At 33.2% G+C, this 17,601-nt stretch overlaps 1 protein-coding gene across 1 annotated transcript; it reads right to left on the bottom strand.

Annotated features, from left to right (window-relative positions):
• Nucleotides 1-3,742: 3,742 nt before the first annotated feature.
• Nucleotides 3,743-6,765, bottom strand: LOC126691594 (expansin-A6). The gene is made up of 3 exons (XM_050386628.1): nt 6,524-6,765; nt 5,971-6,289; nt 3,743-4,504 (listed from the first exon to the last, which is right to left on the bottom strand). Exons 1-3 carry the CDS (start codon nt 6,675-6,677, stop codon nt 4,195-4,197), a joined length of 783 nt encoding a protein of 260 aa, XP_050242585.1. The 5' UTR covers nt 6,678-6,765; the 3' UTR covers nt 3,743-4,194.
• Nucleotides 6,766-17,601: the final 10,836 nt, after the last annotated feature.

Below are 17,601 nucleotides of genomic sequence, written 5' to 3'. Positions count from 1 at the left end.
AAAAAAAATAAAACCCCATATTATTTTAAAAATATATAAATTCAATTAATTTAAGTACTAGACATCATACACCAATTCTTGATTATTTTAATTTTAATTTTTTATAATGATTTGAAATATTATTACCAGTTACTTTGCCCACAGCTTAAATCCTTGCCTCTCAAGACTTGAAGGCCATAAGTATTTTGTGCTAGAGAATGTACCAACTTAGAAAGAAAATTGTTAGGATCACAACAAATTACACAATTTTTGCCACAATACATCATGTGGTGAATTGTGAGTGATGAATCTATATGGATCTACACATCCATCACTTATAATTTATAAGTGGTGAGTTACGGCAAAAATTATGTATTTTATTGTGGTCCTAACATCGTTGCCTAAGAAATGCGGTGGTATTCTAAAAAAAAGTAAATAAATAAATAAAATAAAACATGCTCACTGTATATGTTTTTCCTTTTTCTTCTCTCCTTTGCTGCGTTTCTTGTCAATTATTAAAAAACATACATCTTAATCAATTTATCACTTCCCTTTCGGCAAAAAAAAAAAAATATATATATATATATATATATCACCTCCCTATATGAACGAAGAATAGAAAGTACGCTCTTATCTAAAAAGGAGAAAGAAAGTACGCTCAAAACAAATGAAAGAATAGTTGATTGGTCCTATCAAAATTGAACTTTAATTGTTTAAACCTGTCAATCCGTATGAATTCAAAGAAAAAATTTTGATAAAAGGATTGAGTGATTCTGACCCATAGAAAATGTGTCAGTCCAAAACCTAATTCGTTAAAAAAGAGATTGGGTACTGGTTTTACTTAATTGGTTAAAACATAGATTTTTCCTAAATTGATCATAAATTAGTTGGCAAAAACTCTATTACTATTTATATTTTGTAGAAGGATGAACATGAGCTCGGACTTAGAGCCAAGGGCTCAACAAATCATTTCTTAAAAGATGAGCCTGGTCCAAGAGCGGAAATGAAAGATAACTTCTCGAGGCAGATCTCGTGGAGGTTTGGACCAACCACTATTACCAAAGTCCACTACCAAGGTAATAAGCGGGGGGATGAACATGAGTTCTGTCTGAGAGCCAAGAGCCCAACAAATCATTTCTTAAAAGATCGGTCCGGCCCAAGGGTGTGGATATGAGTAAAGAGGCATGTGGAATGAAAGATAACTCCCCAAGATGGATCTTGTGGAAGTTCGGACCAACCACCATTACAAAAGTCCACTACCGAGGTAATAAGCAAAACCTTTCCCATATCAAGTACGCAAGGAACCATTGGCGACCAATTCCCCTCTAGACCAAGATGCCACCTTCCATCAAGCTTACCTCGGAAGACACCATAAAGAGATAAGAACCACTGGGGCAGTCACCTCTGCATTAATGAGACATTTTCATCTAACCTCTTCCACATTAAATGCTAATTGACCGGCTTGAATAGTGAACCCCCCCCCCCCCCCCTTTCCCCTCCTCCCCAAAGTCCTATCTCATGATGAAAGAATAGCAGAACTGAGGGGTGATGAGACAAGTATCTCCCAAATTCAGCTAGGAACAAGACAGTTGGAAACAAAGAAAGAGGGGAAACTGGTCTTTAAAAAGAGGGGAGGTACAATAGGAAAGGGGATTCAGGAAAATTTGAGAGAAAAGATTTAAAGAAGAATAAAAGAGAGAGTTGTACCGGCAAAATAGGACTAAGAGTTTTTAGCTTTTAATCCCATCATTCATAACCTCAGGATAGTTGTTCTTATATCAATAAAAGCCTTTTTTTTTTGCTTATTATCTTACAATCTATTGTTTAGGTCTCCCATTGTGTAATTTCTTACCTTTTTCCTTCCATAAATTAATTATTGATTCTTTTTGACCCCCACAAATCTATTTGACTTAAATAGTTGAAAGCGGTTTCAAACTTACGATAAATCACTACTATTTTTTTCCCTTGCATAGAGCATGGTTAGTTTTGTACAAAGTGTGACAAAAAAAAAAAATATTATAATAATAAATATGATTCGTATTTGAAGTTTTAACAACTCAAAATTATAAAAAAATTTGTGTGTGAAAATAGGCTTACAATATGGTTTGACTAAATTACTATTTTGGACCCTAACATTTATACTATGTGTCAATTGTTTCTAATATTTCAAATGTCACTTTAGTGTTCTGTCATAATAGTCTATTTCATTAAGTAATAAATTGAAAATACAGATGTGGCTAATGGTCGAAATAAAAAAATTATTCTTATACCATTAGGTTGCCACATGAATAGCCAACTAGACTTAAAAAAGTCCATGTAAATTGAATTGGGATTTCAAAATCCCTAAAATCATGAATTCAAAATCAAATTCACGAATGAAGAAGAAAATATTAAGACAGACAAACAAGAAGACGTGGTTAAAAGTGTAGCTTGGTGGCTAAGGAAAATGAAAGTGGAGGAGAAAAAAAAAAAAAAGGAAAAAGAAATGCCATCTAAGTGATTGATGAGAGGTGTTCCTAAAAATATTTATTAAGAGGTGGTCATTTTAAATAAGGGCAGGTTCAATTTGATACATTGAATAAAGATTACGACATGAATGATAATATTTATTATATTGAATAAAATGTGTTATAATGAAATAACTAAACCTATAGTTGTTAGTTGTAATAAATCGTAAAGATTAATATTTAAGAAATATTTTTAAAATAAAACTTAAGAATATTTTAATATTTGATAGAAAGGTTTATTTTCTAATAAATTTTTATTTTTTATAATTGTTATATGCATATTAAAAGCTTGCATATTTGGATTATTTATAATTTACCAAATATACTCTTAATTTTTATGTTAATTGGATCATTGTTCTTTTTTAATACAAAATAAAAATTCTACGCTAACTTAATCTTAAGTGTTTATATATGTGAAAGCTCCTTCGAGAAAACTTGAACCTCGGCATTGCCCTGTGAATCCTACAATCGCTTATACTTGTAAAGCGACCATCTCACTAAGAGTGTACAGTGGTGTTAATTGAATCATTTAATGTGATACATATGTCAGCATTCTGTTTGACATGTCATTAAACTCCATTAGATGCGGAGAAGGATAAACTTGGAGCAATGTAACAAAACCAAAAGAAATCTTACGATTTTTGTACAATTGAATTTATGATTATCAAAATCAAATCACCCCATAGAGAAGGACGAAAAGTTAAAAAAAAAAATAAAAACCAATTCGATTAAATCTTAATAATTTTGGTACAAACCTGACCCAGCATGGGCTATTCAACTAGGTTTTGAAATGAACATCTATGCTTGCAGACAAAATTCGTAGCTGCGCCTGTTCCATCAAATTGGGTAATGCCATCTTGAATGGGATTAAAAAAAAAGTTGTTGAAAATGAAATATTACGCGTTTCTCTTGGAACCCGCACCTTACCTTACCTTTGCTTTTATAACCATGAATTCCCGTATTAAATAATGAATCACGACATTATGGTTATTGCAAAGTTCATAATTTCACTTTCTTTGTGGTACAAACTAAATTTAATACATCAACATTATTTACATGTACAATTACAACGTAGCTGTATATAATATATGACTACAACCACTACTCCGCTATCACAACTACCGCATTACATTCATGTTGGTTTATATTTGCCTACTCTAACTTTCATTTCTCTGCAAAACATTTTGCTAGGCATAATTTTCAAACAACCAAGTTATCAAATAGTTAATGCAACAAGCAATAAAAAAACACATAAATTACCACAATTATATGATTATATATATGATAACAAGAATATATATTATACCATATATAATTAGAGCTGCGGGCTACATGTTTTGCAATTGCAGCCACTTCAGACCTTACAACTTTTACCAAATGCTGGACCAGCTCCACTAACATAGACACCACCACCTTTTAAGTCAATTAAAAAAAAAGTAAAGAAACATAAAGTAAAATAAAAAAGAGAAAGTCACCACTAACTCACTTTTTTTATATGGTGAGGAATAACAGTGGCTTTCATACCTATTTGACCATGTTTTCACCCCCTTTTTTCCGTTAATATCCTATCAAAAAGCCCAATACAAACAAGTCCCTACTATTAATTTGCTCAGTCTCTCTCCCACCATTCACTTCAAAAATTTTCCCGGGAAAATAGAAGGAAAAAAATTGAAGGGCGGGAAACTTGAATTCCATGAAAGTTAATTAATTAGACACGGAAATTCTTTCCCGTGAAAGTCTGACCGAACTGCCAATTAGCTGGCGCCACGTTGTGAGAGGTAGAGGTACGCCTATCACTTCCCGTGACCCTGAATGAAAGGGGCTGGCCCACCAAAACCGCGTTGGATTGCCAGTTCTGGCCCCAGTTACGGCTCATGCTCATCCATTCTGTGTTTGCTCCTTTTATGCTCACCCGCACTATGTCCCCTGCTCCTGCCACGTTCGTCACCAATACCAGGTTGAAGTATCGGAAACCGTTGATTGTGAATCTGATTCCCCCTAGCTTCCTGCATGGGACCCTGTAATCCCAAATAACAAACAAACAAACACTCATACATTAAAATTATAATACTACATCACTCAATATATGATATATGAGCGGGTGCATATACAACAGATCTTAAGCTTATAATTTGTTAACATTTCTCATAATTAAATGGGTCAACACTCTAGTCTCTGGGGCCAAAATTTGTTAAACTAGAATTCCCAATAGAGTCAAACAGTTTTATTCTATAAAAGGGACCCATTAAAATACTACTAGTTGTGATTAGTGTGGATGATTGAAGGGTCGCTTTTGGGAAGGTTAAAAACCCAAGGTTTGACTGGGGATTTCAGGTAATAGTAAAAAAAAAAAAAAAAAGCTAGGAAGGGACTGGTACGCAGTCCCAAAAGGAAAAGCAGTGAACTTTTCGTATTCACGAGTCACATAAGCATGGGTCACATAAGCATGGGACAACGTGAAATATGTCGAGGGATTTTCTGACTCTTTAATTAAAAGCACGGCCCTATCATGATTTGCCGGGAAAATAAATTCCATTAAATATTATTATTATTACTCTATTACCCTTGAACTAAAGTGAAAATTACCAACCATAGCCACTAGTGGGTTTTGACACATCGATCAGATCACCTTTCTGACATTACGCCACGGTAGTGTGAGATTACGGATTGGTCCTGATTCTGGCTTCTGCAAATTACCGAAAATACCCTCCTATCTTTGGATATTTGTAATTTGCTCTTTTTGACATGATAAGATTTATGAAAAAGTGTGGGTAATTTCGTCATTATGTATGGACAGGCCATGTCAAGCCACCGAAAGTGCACAAAATGTTCGAGGAATTTTAAAACTCGATTTCCGTTGGAAAAAGGTAAAACGACGTAAAACTGAATGGATTCTCAACGAACAGTGTCACTAGTGCCGAGATTCTGTAAGAGGCTCTCGTTTGTTTCCCGAGAAAACCAACAGGAAAAAATAAAATACTAAAAGAAACATTTATTCAACGTTTTCAGCTGTGTTTGATTTCGAGGAGAACGAGAAATCCAACACCGCCTCGTAAATTCCAAATTTACCAAAAATAAACCTACCATTATAATAAAAAATAAAAAAACCATACCCAAAAAGGCAAAACAAAAACTAAACTAAACCAATTTACCAAAAATGAACCTGCAATTAATTATAATTATAAAAAACAAAGCAAAAAAACCTAAAATGAACATTAATATTGGATTTAAGGAAAACAAAAGGGGCATATCAGTCCACTCAAATAAGAAAAAGTCTGGGTACACAACAAAATGCACAATTTATGCGGTAGAAACGGCCCATCGTCACCCATTCACCAATCACAACTCGCCACATCAGCGAGTTGCAGATTTTTTGTGCACTAGAACTGCTCAAATAATAAAGAACCGTTTGACAAAAGAACAGTATACTTGGCCTGAAAGCAAAACGTAAAAAAGGCAGAGAAATAGAGAGAGGTTGACTCACCGGCGGTAAGAGACGGGGACGATTCCGGCACGGTACTCGGCGATCTTGAGGAACATGGGCATGGCGAGGTCGAAGTGGGGCCTAGGAGGGTTGCACCAGCCGCCATTGTCACTTGGGAGAGCAAAGTTGGGAGGGCAAAAGTTGGTGGCTGTGACTATGATGGAAGGGCTGCCAGGGTTGCACCACCTTGGGTCCTCGTTGCACTTGATCTCAAAGCACGCACCGCAGCTCAGCCCATTGTTGAAGAGTGCTGTGCTCAGTGCCGCCGTGTTCACTCCGTAGCCTTGGCTGTACAGATTTCCGTACCCACAAGCACCACCTAATAACAAAAATAAAAAACCGTTACTGTTTTTGTTTCATTCTAACGTAGGTGAGAAAATACACATGTAACTGTAAAGTTGCTAAACAGAGTAATGAAAATGTTGGTGGTAAAAATGGATTAATGGGGTTTGTTTTGCATGTTTGAGCAAGTGGGATTTGTGCAGAAAATGAAGAAATGAAAAGTAGTAGCAAGTAAAAAGTAAAATGCAGAGTGTATTTTTGGACAGAGTACCCATAGTTCCAGAGGCGTCACTGCCACCATAGAATGTAGCGTGGGCACTCTCCCATGTTCCACCGCTGTAAATCCCTGGGATTCTAGCGTTAGCCAGAGCAAAAAGTGAGAGAAGCGAAGCAAAAGAAATGCAGAGCATGGTCACTGAAGCCATTTGTATGCTTTTGAGAGAGAGAGAGAGAGAGAGAGAGAGGTTAATGTGTTGTGTATGGTTGAGGCGAATGGAAAGAGGAATGAGAATGGGGGGTATTTATGGATGGAGTGGCTGAGGGTTTGGGGAATCAATTCAGTAGTAGCGGAGTCAGAGGGATCTGAATTTTATTTATTTTATTTTTTAATTATGGGTCGAATAATTACTGCATATTTAATGCTCTTTGCTTGCCTTTCTCTCTCTATCATATCTATTTTCTGTAGTTAAAAAGTTTTTGTTGTTTTAAAGCAAAATTGTCCTCTAGATAAATTGTCAGGCTAAATTATAGTAAAGTAATCAACTATTCATGATCGTTAAAACTTTTTCATAATTATATATAATCCTAAGTATACTGTTATTATTTAGTATTAAACTTAGTCAATCAAGGGTAAATATCTTCTAATGTGAGTTATTATTTAGTACCTAATAACTTTCCTTTATAATGTACTGCTATAAGGACCATAACTTTTTTCGGATTTTTATTTTTTAAATACCATAGAGGTAGTATGTGGATGAAGATCCCTAATCTCATCTAAGTGGACTGTTAAGATGATTTCCAAGGATGATCCTTGGATCTTGGGGACGAGCACCCGTTGATCTGGGGGACGAGCAGTAACCATAGAAGGCACATAAAGTTAAAATATCATAGAGGAAATAAGGTAAATTTGGCATGGGTTACGAGGAGATGAAAGGAGAAGGGAGTGGAAGTTATCCCCTCCACATTAAATACAAAACAACTACTCTTCTGACCGCATTAATGAGGAAATGACCATAAACAGTGGTGGCACAGCTCAGATTGCAAGGCAGAAACTTACCTGTATGTTCTGGATAGGACATAAGTCCTAAGGATGCAATCTCTCAACCCTCCAAGTGTAGGATGAAGATAATCTGTGTGTAAATATAAAAGGAAAATAAAGATCCTTATGGAGGGAGATAGAGAAAAAGAGAGAAAAGAGAGAGATTTGTGAAAGAGAAAAAAAACAAAACCATATATATAAAAGATCTTTCTCAGGTTGGACCAAGGATCCCTTTTTCTTCATAATTAATTGTTCCTAGTCTTTTACTTAACATTTCTTCTCATGGTGATTAACTTTAGCTCATTAAGTAGTCAATATCCTACCAATTCTCTAAAAAATTCATTGTGGAGGGTTCATTGGGCCACTGTCTAGTTGTTCTAGGGTTGTAAGTCCGTTTGTGCCCTTACAGGAAGAAACTAGAAAGTTGAGATTTTTTTTTTTGGGAAAACAGTTGTGATTAAATCATAATTTTTATTTTTACATAAGAAAAAGAAAAAAAAAAATCACGATACTCTCTCTAATATTTTATCATTTTTATATTGGAACAGTCTTATTTTTCTTTTTCTTCAACAAATTATTATTATTTTTTTAATTATAAGAAAAGACAAATATGGGTGCCAAAACAGCATTTCTACTTCAAGAAATGTTTGGATCACTCTTTAAGTTGATGAACATGAATTAGAATTAATGTGGATCACACATGGCGCTTCATGCTAATTTTGGCTGGTCAGAGCAGGGCAACTTTTTTTTTTTTTTTTGATGGTAAGAGCAGGGCAACTTGAATTCAGATTCGATGGACTGCACCCATATGTTAAGTGGACTAACTTTAATTAAGAAGACCTCAACTTATTTTTCATAAGAAATTATTCTTTGACGTAACTTTAGGCACTATTGGCTGCAATTTTTTCCATATTTTTTTAATAGCTTGGTTGCAATTAATTTAACTGATGGGATACTTTTGAAGAAAAAGATTGCTATTTGCCGCAAATTAAATAACATCATACTCACTTTTACCTATGCAAAAAAAAAAAAAAAAAAAAAACGTTACATTTTTTTTATTAAAATCGATTAACTATAATGGCGATTTCAAAATTTGAAAGTGTAAAGTAAAGCCAATATAAGCCACGTAATTGAGGTCAATTGTGCATTATCTCTCTAGTTCAATAATTTTATCAAAATTTATTGCTTATATTATAGTATTTTCTCTCCAAATCTCAACCACATGAACTTGCTCTCAACTTGTTGGATATGGGATAAATTCAAATTGTAACTCACAGACTAAGTAGGTCCATAGTTCATTCGATCAACTACAAAAGAACAGATGCATATTTCCAGTGAAGAGTCCTATTCACATTTCTCAAATTAGCTTAATTGTTCCGACTCATGAGAAACCCAACTTGAAGCCACTTTGCTTCAATCACAAGCAATCTCATTACAAATGGCTGTAATTTGATCGAGACCGCATCTTTTCCTTTTATTGTTTTATCTTCTTCTTCCAAAAATATTAATAAAATTTGTCTTCAATACAACTTTTAAAAGGAAAAAAAAAAAAAAAATTTAAGATTAAAATGGGAATCCAGGTACCAAAGCCACTGCTATTGGCCTATTGCCTATTAAACACAATGAAAAAGTAAAAGGTAGCCAATTGAACGAAGAAGAAATAGGGGCTCAGCTAAAAAAAGAGAGGACAATAAAACAAAATGGGAAATAAACGCGTAAACACCAAACAGTGGGACCATTGTTGATTGTCCGTATATAGAGAGGCTCATGGGCTATGGATTTTAACCGTATATTGGGACCCATCTCGAGCCTCGCGCACTCTCTTCCTCTTTTCCGCTCTCTCACCTCTGTGACTGTTCGGCGCCTACGGTTACAAAAACAGCGTTTTCGGGGTCCATTGTGTGCTTTGTCTTTTTACTATTTTGACAATTATTGGGCAATGCCAATTACCACACCCACCACCACAATTCCCCACCCCCCCCCCCCCCTCCTTCTCCTCCAATTCCAACTGCTTTATCTGACTTGCACGAGGCCTTACCAATTCCACATTATATAACATGAGCAATGTTACGTACACAACAATTTTCATAATAGTTAAATCGGCAATTTTTAATTGATCTCATTCTTTTTTTTTTTTTTTTTGAGAATCAACGAAAAATCTTTAACAACATAATGTAAAATGTTTGGTGAAACATTCTCCATCCAAACTTGTAAAAGAAAAAAACACTTAGCTCTCTTTGTTAAAGCATGAACAATATTGTTACCTTGCCCCTAGTCAGGGCCGGTTGAAGTTATAGGCCACTTAGGCAGTGGCCTAAGGCCCCCATTGATAAAGAAGCCCCCAAATAGTAATAATATATTATATAATATTATATAATATCCCATCAAAAAATTGTATAGTTTGAAAAAAAAATTGTCTTAATCTTGAATATTTTCTCACACATGAAACTTATTCCGATATTGATGGCTTAGATTTATTTTCAGAACTACAAGTTTTAAAAGAAGTTTTGCAAATAAATGAAAACTCTCTAATTAATGTACTAAATTATATAAAGAGGCTAGAATCTTTTCCAAATGCATGTATTGCTTTTAGAATATTACTAACTATACCTGTTACAGTTGCTTCTGCATAAATAAGTTTTTCAAAATTAAAATTAATAAAATCATATTTAAGATCAATTATGTCACAAGAAAGATTAAGTGGATTAACCATATTACCAATTAAAAAGGAAATGTTAGCGAAACTTGAATGCAAAAATTTAATTAGTAATTTTGCCTCTCAAAAAGCAAGAAAAATAAATTTTAATTGAAAAAAATATATGAATTTATAATTAAAAATATAATAAAAGGCCTCATTTAAAGATTTCGCCTAGGGTCCCTAAATTCATTGAGCCGGCCCTGCCCCTAGTATGGGAGAGAGAGAAGATTCTTAAGGAACCTGCTAAGACCTGAAGGTGAAAAGTGTTCACCTAAAAAGACTATTGCAACTATTGATTTGAGCATTCTTCATACAAGTTATATTGGGGGTGGGGGAGGGGGGGGTGATCAATGTTGACCTGAACGATATGAACGAGTGAGATGTAAAGAGAATACCCCAAATGCTGGACTAATGGGAGCATTAGTGGCATCTCAGATCAGTCAATAGTTCAATGCAAATTTGGTAAGCTTTCATATCACTAGGTTTTCATACAACAATGTTAGTCACCCATTTATCATTGCATTTATTTCACCCTAATTACTGTTAAATCTCATAAGATGCTATTTGAGAACGTCCCCCAACTGTGCTCATGATTCTTAAGGGGGTATGGTTGTCGCTTATTCCGTCCATCTTGAAGGTTCCTAGAGGTATATGTAGGGCAGCATGGCCTAAAGATTTGAAGGAGGGGAGAAAATCTCATCTGCCAACTTTTCATTAAAAATCTACTAACTTTGCCATCAAATTACCCTAAAATGAACCTTCCTGGTTTATTCGGGGTATAGTTATTAGTCATTTCCCCCTTTTTCTCACCTTAAGTTGTTTATCGTTGATCAAGCAATAGTTGATAACTCAAGGGAGATGGGAATCTATTTGTGACTTTCTATTGAATCCACTTATCCGCTCACAAATATATGGAGTAGGATCAAGTTACTTTTGGTATAATCTTAAGCAATTTATATACTAACTAATAACTTTTTATCGAATTAATATTTTAAAATTTTAATGGTTGGATTACATGTTTTCTATATTTTTAATACGCATACTAAATTTCATGCTAATCGATTGTCATTTACCGTTTGATCTATAAAGTCATATATTATGCATAATTTTACTTGAAATTTCTACAATTTATAGATGAGGTAGTTATTAATCTTATATCATTTGAAAAAAATTTAAAGCACATAGAGTATAAGAAAGAAATGTAATCCATCAGTGAATTTTTCAAAATTGACATTTAATAAAAAATATTAATTGATGTAATATTACTTAGCATTATATCATGTGCAAGTATAACTTCAACCTAACCCTAAATATGTGTACGTGTTTGTGACACAAGGGAAAAACAAAAATAAAGAAAAGAAAAATGTTATGTCTTTTTATTAAAAAAAAAAAAAAGGGATATGTCATTTATCTCCATCCATAAATTATTTTGAGATGTGAAGCTTATCATTCTAATCTTAACTCTACTATTGAAAATGCTAATGCATCAAATTATATGAAATTTTCGGAAGCATGAAAATTGTGATAATAAAATCATTAATTGAAAGCACAAAAATTTGCCTTAAAAGGTAAATATACAAGTGCCCTCTACGCATCACCCCAAAATATGATATTTGTTTTATCAACACGTTTTGATGTGATATTTCATTTTTTCTCCTTAACTCGCTGGAATTGAAACACCAGCATTGGTGTTATTGATTTGGTGGTTGTTCTTCAATATGGCATCCTTTATTCTTTTCAAAAATATTTATCCACATGTTTGAGTCTCATGACCTCATATGATTTGCACTTGTAGGAAGTCTTTAAAAATATAGAGTAATTAAATAGCTTTAACCTTAAACAGAGTTCAACTTGCAATATTAAAAAAATCAAGAGATATTTATATTTTTATAATATGTGTAATTATAATTGATTAATTTCATATACAAATTTAATTGTATTTTTGCAAAGGCTTAAAGAGAAATTATTCACTCCACGAAAAGGACCACATCAGCAATGCTCAGTAGTCCTCCCACTCAATAATATTGTGCAATGTGTGACACTATATTGAGTCGAATCCTAATCACTAATCTAGTCATAAATTGAAAACAAAAAATTCACCTTCACCCTTGTTGCCAATGGCTCCACCACCACCACCATCTGCAACTCATTAAGAGTCGATTTGTCGCCAAGTCAAGGATGGAGACAGTTTCGAAAATTGATATTATAATCTCTATTTACCCCATCAATTGACTATCCGAATTCGAGACTTAGACGATGAAGAAAACAACGAATTTTCAAATATGAATAATGCTACGTTCACAACATTTTCAAAACAAATTATAAGTATTAGGTTGTTATTGGTTATAACATGAATGCACTACCAACACCACTTTTTTACCTACCAATAACAATCTGCTACTTAGGATTTATTGTGAAATTGTTATGGACGGAGCACTATTTTTCGGATATTGATTCAATTTCCAACGTTGCTAACCTCTTCAAGCATCAAGAACCAAGTGAATTTGGTGTTGGATTTGCTCCGCAAACACATTGAGCAATCCCAAGTGTGATGATGGGTGACCCTGATCTCATTTGTGAAGTGCTTCAAGATTCCAACTTTTATGTTCTTGATTAGAATAATCACCAAGCCACCAGTTTAGGGGAAATGGGTGAGTGGAGAAAGGAGATGCGATAGCTGATAACGGTTACGGAACTATAGGTGAGTTGGTTGTGGTACGAGTGGAAGTCAATGGCTTCAGTATGGACATCAACTTGTCGACAAATAGACTCCAATGAGTTGTAGATGGTGGTGGTGGTGTAGCCATCGACAGTGAAGGTAAAAGTGATTTATTTATTTATTTTTGGGTTTTTAAATTTATAATTGAGTTGGTGAGTAGGATTTGACTCATTAAATGATCACATGTAGATATTATTAAGTGAGAGAACCGTTAGCATTGCCGATATGATCGGTAAATAGTTTGTGTGTGTGTTTTTAAATTTTTTTTCCCCTAAACTGGAGTCTTACCGAATTCTATGATGCTGTTCGCCCAAGATAAAAAAAACACAACATATAATAATATAATACTCACTCCCCCTTATTATATTTTAGGTTGGGGATGTAATGTCCACCGCAGTGTTTACAGGTGGTGTCACATCAATGACCTCTAATACCTTGTGCCTTTCGCTAAATCCCATTGCTTCGAGTTCGAGTCAGTGGCCCAGTGAGAACTTAAGACTTGAGAGTGCCTCTTGATTCAAAGTTCATACTCATTTTTTTGCTAGTTTTAGACCTTTAGTTCACATTCTCATCTGTGATTTGTCCATCCAAAACGGCCCAACTCGCACTTGAAGAATTATTGTTTTGGTTGATCTTTTGTTCATTTCTATATGGTAAAACCCAGCACCGAATGCCTCCACATGTCTTTCCCTATTTTAATTTCCTAAGACTTTCTAGTTCTGCTGAAATATATTTTTTATATGATCTAATTTGGCCCTTAAGTCAGTATTTATAATTTAAAATGTATTCATTAAAAATATGATATTACAGAGTCAAAGGAATTAGAAATTATTCCCAAACGAAAAAAAAGTATCATATGTTGCACGAAGTGCATTTGGTATCTTTCTTTACTTACGGAGATATTATTTTGCCATTTTCTTATCCATATCTAAATTCTTAATTACCAGCGATAAAAAAAAAAATCTCTTAATTACCAAGAACGGTTTTTAATGCTGTCTATTCTCTCTTTTAAAATTCTCAATTAGAGGCCGTCTCAACATGCAACTATAATGGCTCTAGTTTCATCCAGTAAGCTAATTCTCTTCCAATAAAATAAAAGAAACAAAAACCAATCAATTAAAAGTTTTTGTATTCCCTTTTCATTTTAAATTTTAATCGGCAAAATGTGTTTGATGCAAGATTTGACCAAGTGTCACGTAGACACATAGGGAGCGCAAGTTTTGCTTTCACTTTCAACACTCTTTGCTAATATTCTCTTTGACAATGATCATTAATCAAACTTTTATTTTAAAAAAATTTGTAAACAAGAATATACAGACATTTTCAAGTCTCTGGCCATTTTCTTGGGCTTGGGCATGTGCAATCCCACCATCTCATACACACTAGATTATTACAAAAAGAAATTCATTGGAGTGGCCTGACAAAATATTTTAAATCCATAATCTCATAATATATATTATGAGATCTTAAAAATCACTTAGTCAATTTCTTGTTGTCAAGAGTTTTGTAACTTAACTAATACTTCTTAAGAACATTTGCAACTGGCATGGTATATGCCATATCTTGCCAAGATTTACCATTTCAGAACAAAAAAAGGTCAACAACTGGTCTGCTAAAGCTAAAAAAATTTGCAATTCTGCTACAGCACCATCTCAAATTTGCAATGGTATTATAGCAACATTCTAAATCCAAAAATTATTATTTTATTCTACCTACAAAAATCTGTCTCCTTTCTCCACTATCTCATTCTCTCTCTCTCTCTCTCTCTCTCTTCGGTATTTATTATTTTATTATTTAGATATATTATTTTAATGTGTAGTATGGTAAAAAAAAGTTTAGATGTTGAGTGTATTGTAAAATGATATTGTATAATTAATAAAATAGTTTTTTAAAATGGTAAAATAGAATAAGATGGAATAGTCAGATGTGAATGCTCTAATATATATTTTTTATAGAACTTCCTAATATTTTAAATAAAATAAAAATGTAAAGTTCACATCCGATTTTCCAATTATCAAATTAAAAAAAAAACTTTTAACTAAAAAAAAAAAAAAAAAAAGGGTCTTTCCAATGGTGTAGATCTTGTGTTAAAGAGTCAATCCTTGGTAATGAAGGTTGATATAGTTAGGTAAGGTAAGGTGTCTGTGACACGTAAGGCCTAAAAAGTTAAAAAGGGTGTCCACACACCTTCCAACCAGATCTAGCAAATCGGCCACATCAGCAAAAGCAATGGAGTGTACTTCAACCACACAACACCAACCATGCATGCCAAGACATGTGAACATGCCACCAAGATTGCCACCAGAAAAAAATGTCCACGTTGGTGATAGACCGATAGGCATGTGATTCCTCTTTTTATTCATTTACGTACCTAATTACACACTCAGAGTAAAATTTGTATATGGGTCAAGGAAAGTGTATGAAATTTCTGATTCATCAAAGTTTATTGTATCCCTAATCCCTTGATGGGCTACATTTTATTTAACTTTTTGAAGTTGGAATTTCTCTTTAATTTTATTCTTTTTTATGAGTTCATACTTCATAATAATGGAGCATTTTAAAAATAGGAAGATGTGACAAAGCATGATAGTGAAATTAACAAATTATATGAATTAAAAAACAAAATGAGAAACTTTCTAGAACAGAATTCTCTCTCTCATATATATATAATTATTATTTTTATATACTTTTCATTTTTACTCACTGTTGCATTGCACATGCATGATGGCTAAAAATAAACGAAGGAAGAAAGAAAACAAAAATTAATTTGGTCACGGCAATGAACTCGAGGAAGATAAAAGCTAATAAATCCAAAACAACATATATGGGTTTTCTAAAATTTTGTGTGTGTGTGTGTGTCATCTTGGATAGTGATTTCATCTTGAAGGGTTTGACTTTGCATGTGTTATGTGTATGGTGGTGTATAGTGTTAAATAAAAGCGCCTATTTGGATCCAAATTTCACATGGGATTCTATGATTATCTTTTGTTAACAATAATGTAAGGTGTGGACTTAAACGACTCTTGGATGATGCACCGCACTAAGATAGCCCCTAATCTCCCATCCAAAAAAAAAAAAAAAGATAGCCCCTAATCATGAGCTGCAATGTTCTTAAAAGTTGGTGACTATGCTGCACCTGTAAGATAATAGCTTTTACTACTCCAACTATCTCTTTCAATTGGGATTAAAACAATTTTGCTTGACAAATTGGGCTTGAAATTGGATAATCTAATTTTAAAATAAAAAGAGCTACGTTCAGAATATTTCCACAACAAATTTTAAGTGTTAAGTTGTTATTGATTCTAACTTAAATCTACTACTGAAATTACCCTTTTTGGCCCAACTTGTAATTTAAAATTTATTATAAAATTATTGTAAAAATGTTATGGACATAATATTTCTATTTTAAATTATAAAATGTCAAGATGTATTAAAAATAGGGATAAAGAAGATTCTACACACAAATTACAAGATAATGTAGTAGATTATTTCATAACACAACAAAAAGTAGCGTATCTTATTAGATGGACCAGGTTCTCTCTCTTTGTTTGAATATGTGGTTAATTAATATCCTTCTTATTCAGAGTTTAAAAATGAAGTTTCTCACATGATAGTTTCTTTTTCTATACGGCTGTGAGTTGCCAAACAGAACATTATACAATTCATGTTAGATTAAAAGGATTTATGAATTTGGTATGCTTGTGTTTAACTTTTTTCCAAGGGACTGTACCTTTTAAGTACCCAACTGTTCCGTACGTACCAAATTGTGTTCTCATTTAGCTATCCGTTGTTGGACTTGTCGGTGACATTTTTTTTTTTTTTGCTTAAACAAAATGTACTAAACAATTACGATCATGGAATAGAATATACTCACATGCATTCTGATCTTGATGATAAGAAGGGTAGAGAAGGGTTCGATTTGAGTCATTTGACTTTGTGATAACGTCAATGTGCATGTGATTTACTTCTCTATAATTAAGTATGTGTCCTATATTCCCTCCTATATTGGGCACTTGAACTTTACAGATAGTTTACGTGTCGGTTAATGATTTTTTTTTTTCTCCTCTAAAAATATTTTATGAATCAATATTTTCGAAATATTCATTAAATTTCCTCATAGTTTATTTAACCTTGGTTTGGATGAATGGTATAATAATGAAATTAAATTTTTTTTATTCAACTTAGATAAAATTGTACTTTTGATCATTTATTTTTTTAAGTCTAATAAGTTAATAAAAATAAAAACAAACTCTCTCAAACAAATACTTGGCACCATTTTATTTTGGAGGATGAATTTGTTAGGTAGCGCCATTTTTTATTTTTTTAATATTTATTTTAAGATAGAAAGGAAAAGAAAGTTTAGTTTAGGAAGTAACCTTTCTTATGTATCACTTATTCTCTTGCTTGCATTTTCCAAAAGCATTTGAACTACATAATGAAATACACTTTTCCTCCTGTTCAATTCTTTATAGGACACTAGGAGGTGGTTGGGGGTATTTTGCTTTTAATCAGTATGGTGGTGATGAATGACGAGTCACATTCGTCAGCGTACAGCTTAATAAACGTACAGTAAAGCTTTGCAATTTTTGAGTATTCAGAAAATGATTTCCCAACACTAATCGTAGTATATACATGCTTCAAAATAAGATCTTGGTGCCTACAAATTTCAATTTC

Source organism: Quercus robur, chromosome 7, assembly GCF_932294415.1.
Source record: "Quercus robur chromosome 7, dhQueRobu3.1, whole genome shotgun sequence".
NCBI classification, from domain to species: domain Eukaryota; kingdom Viridiplantae; phylum Streptophyta; class Magnoliopsida; order Fagales; family Fagaceae; genus Quercus; species Quercus robur.
This window is presented reverse-complemented; position numbering and strand designations above follow the sequence as displayed.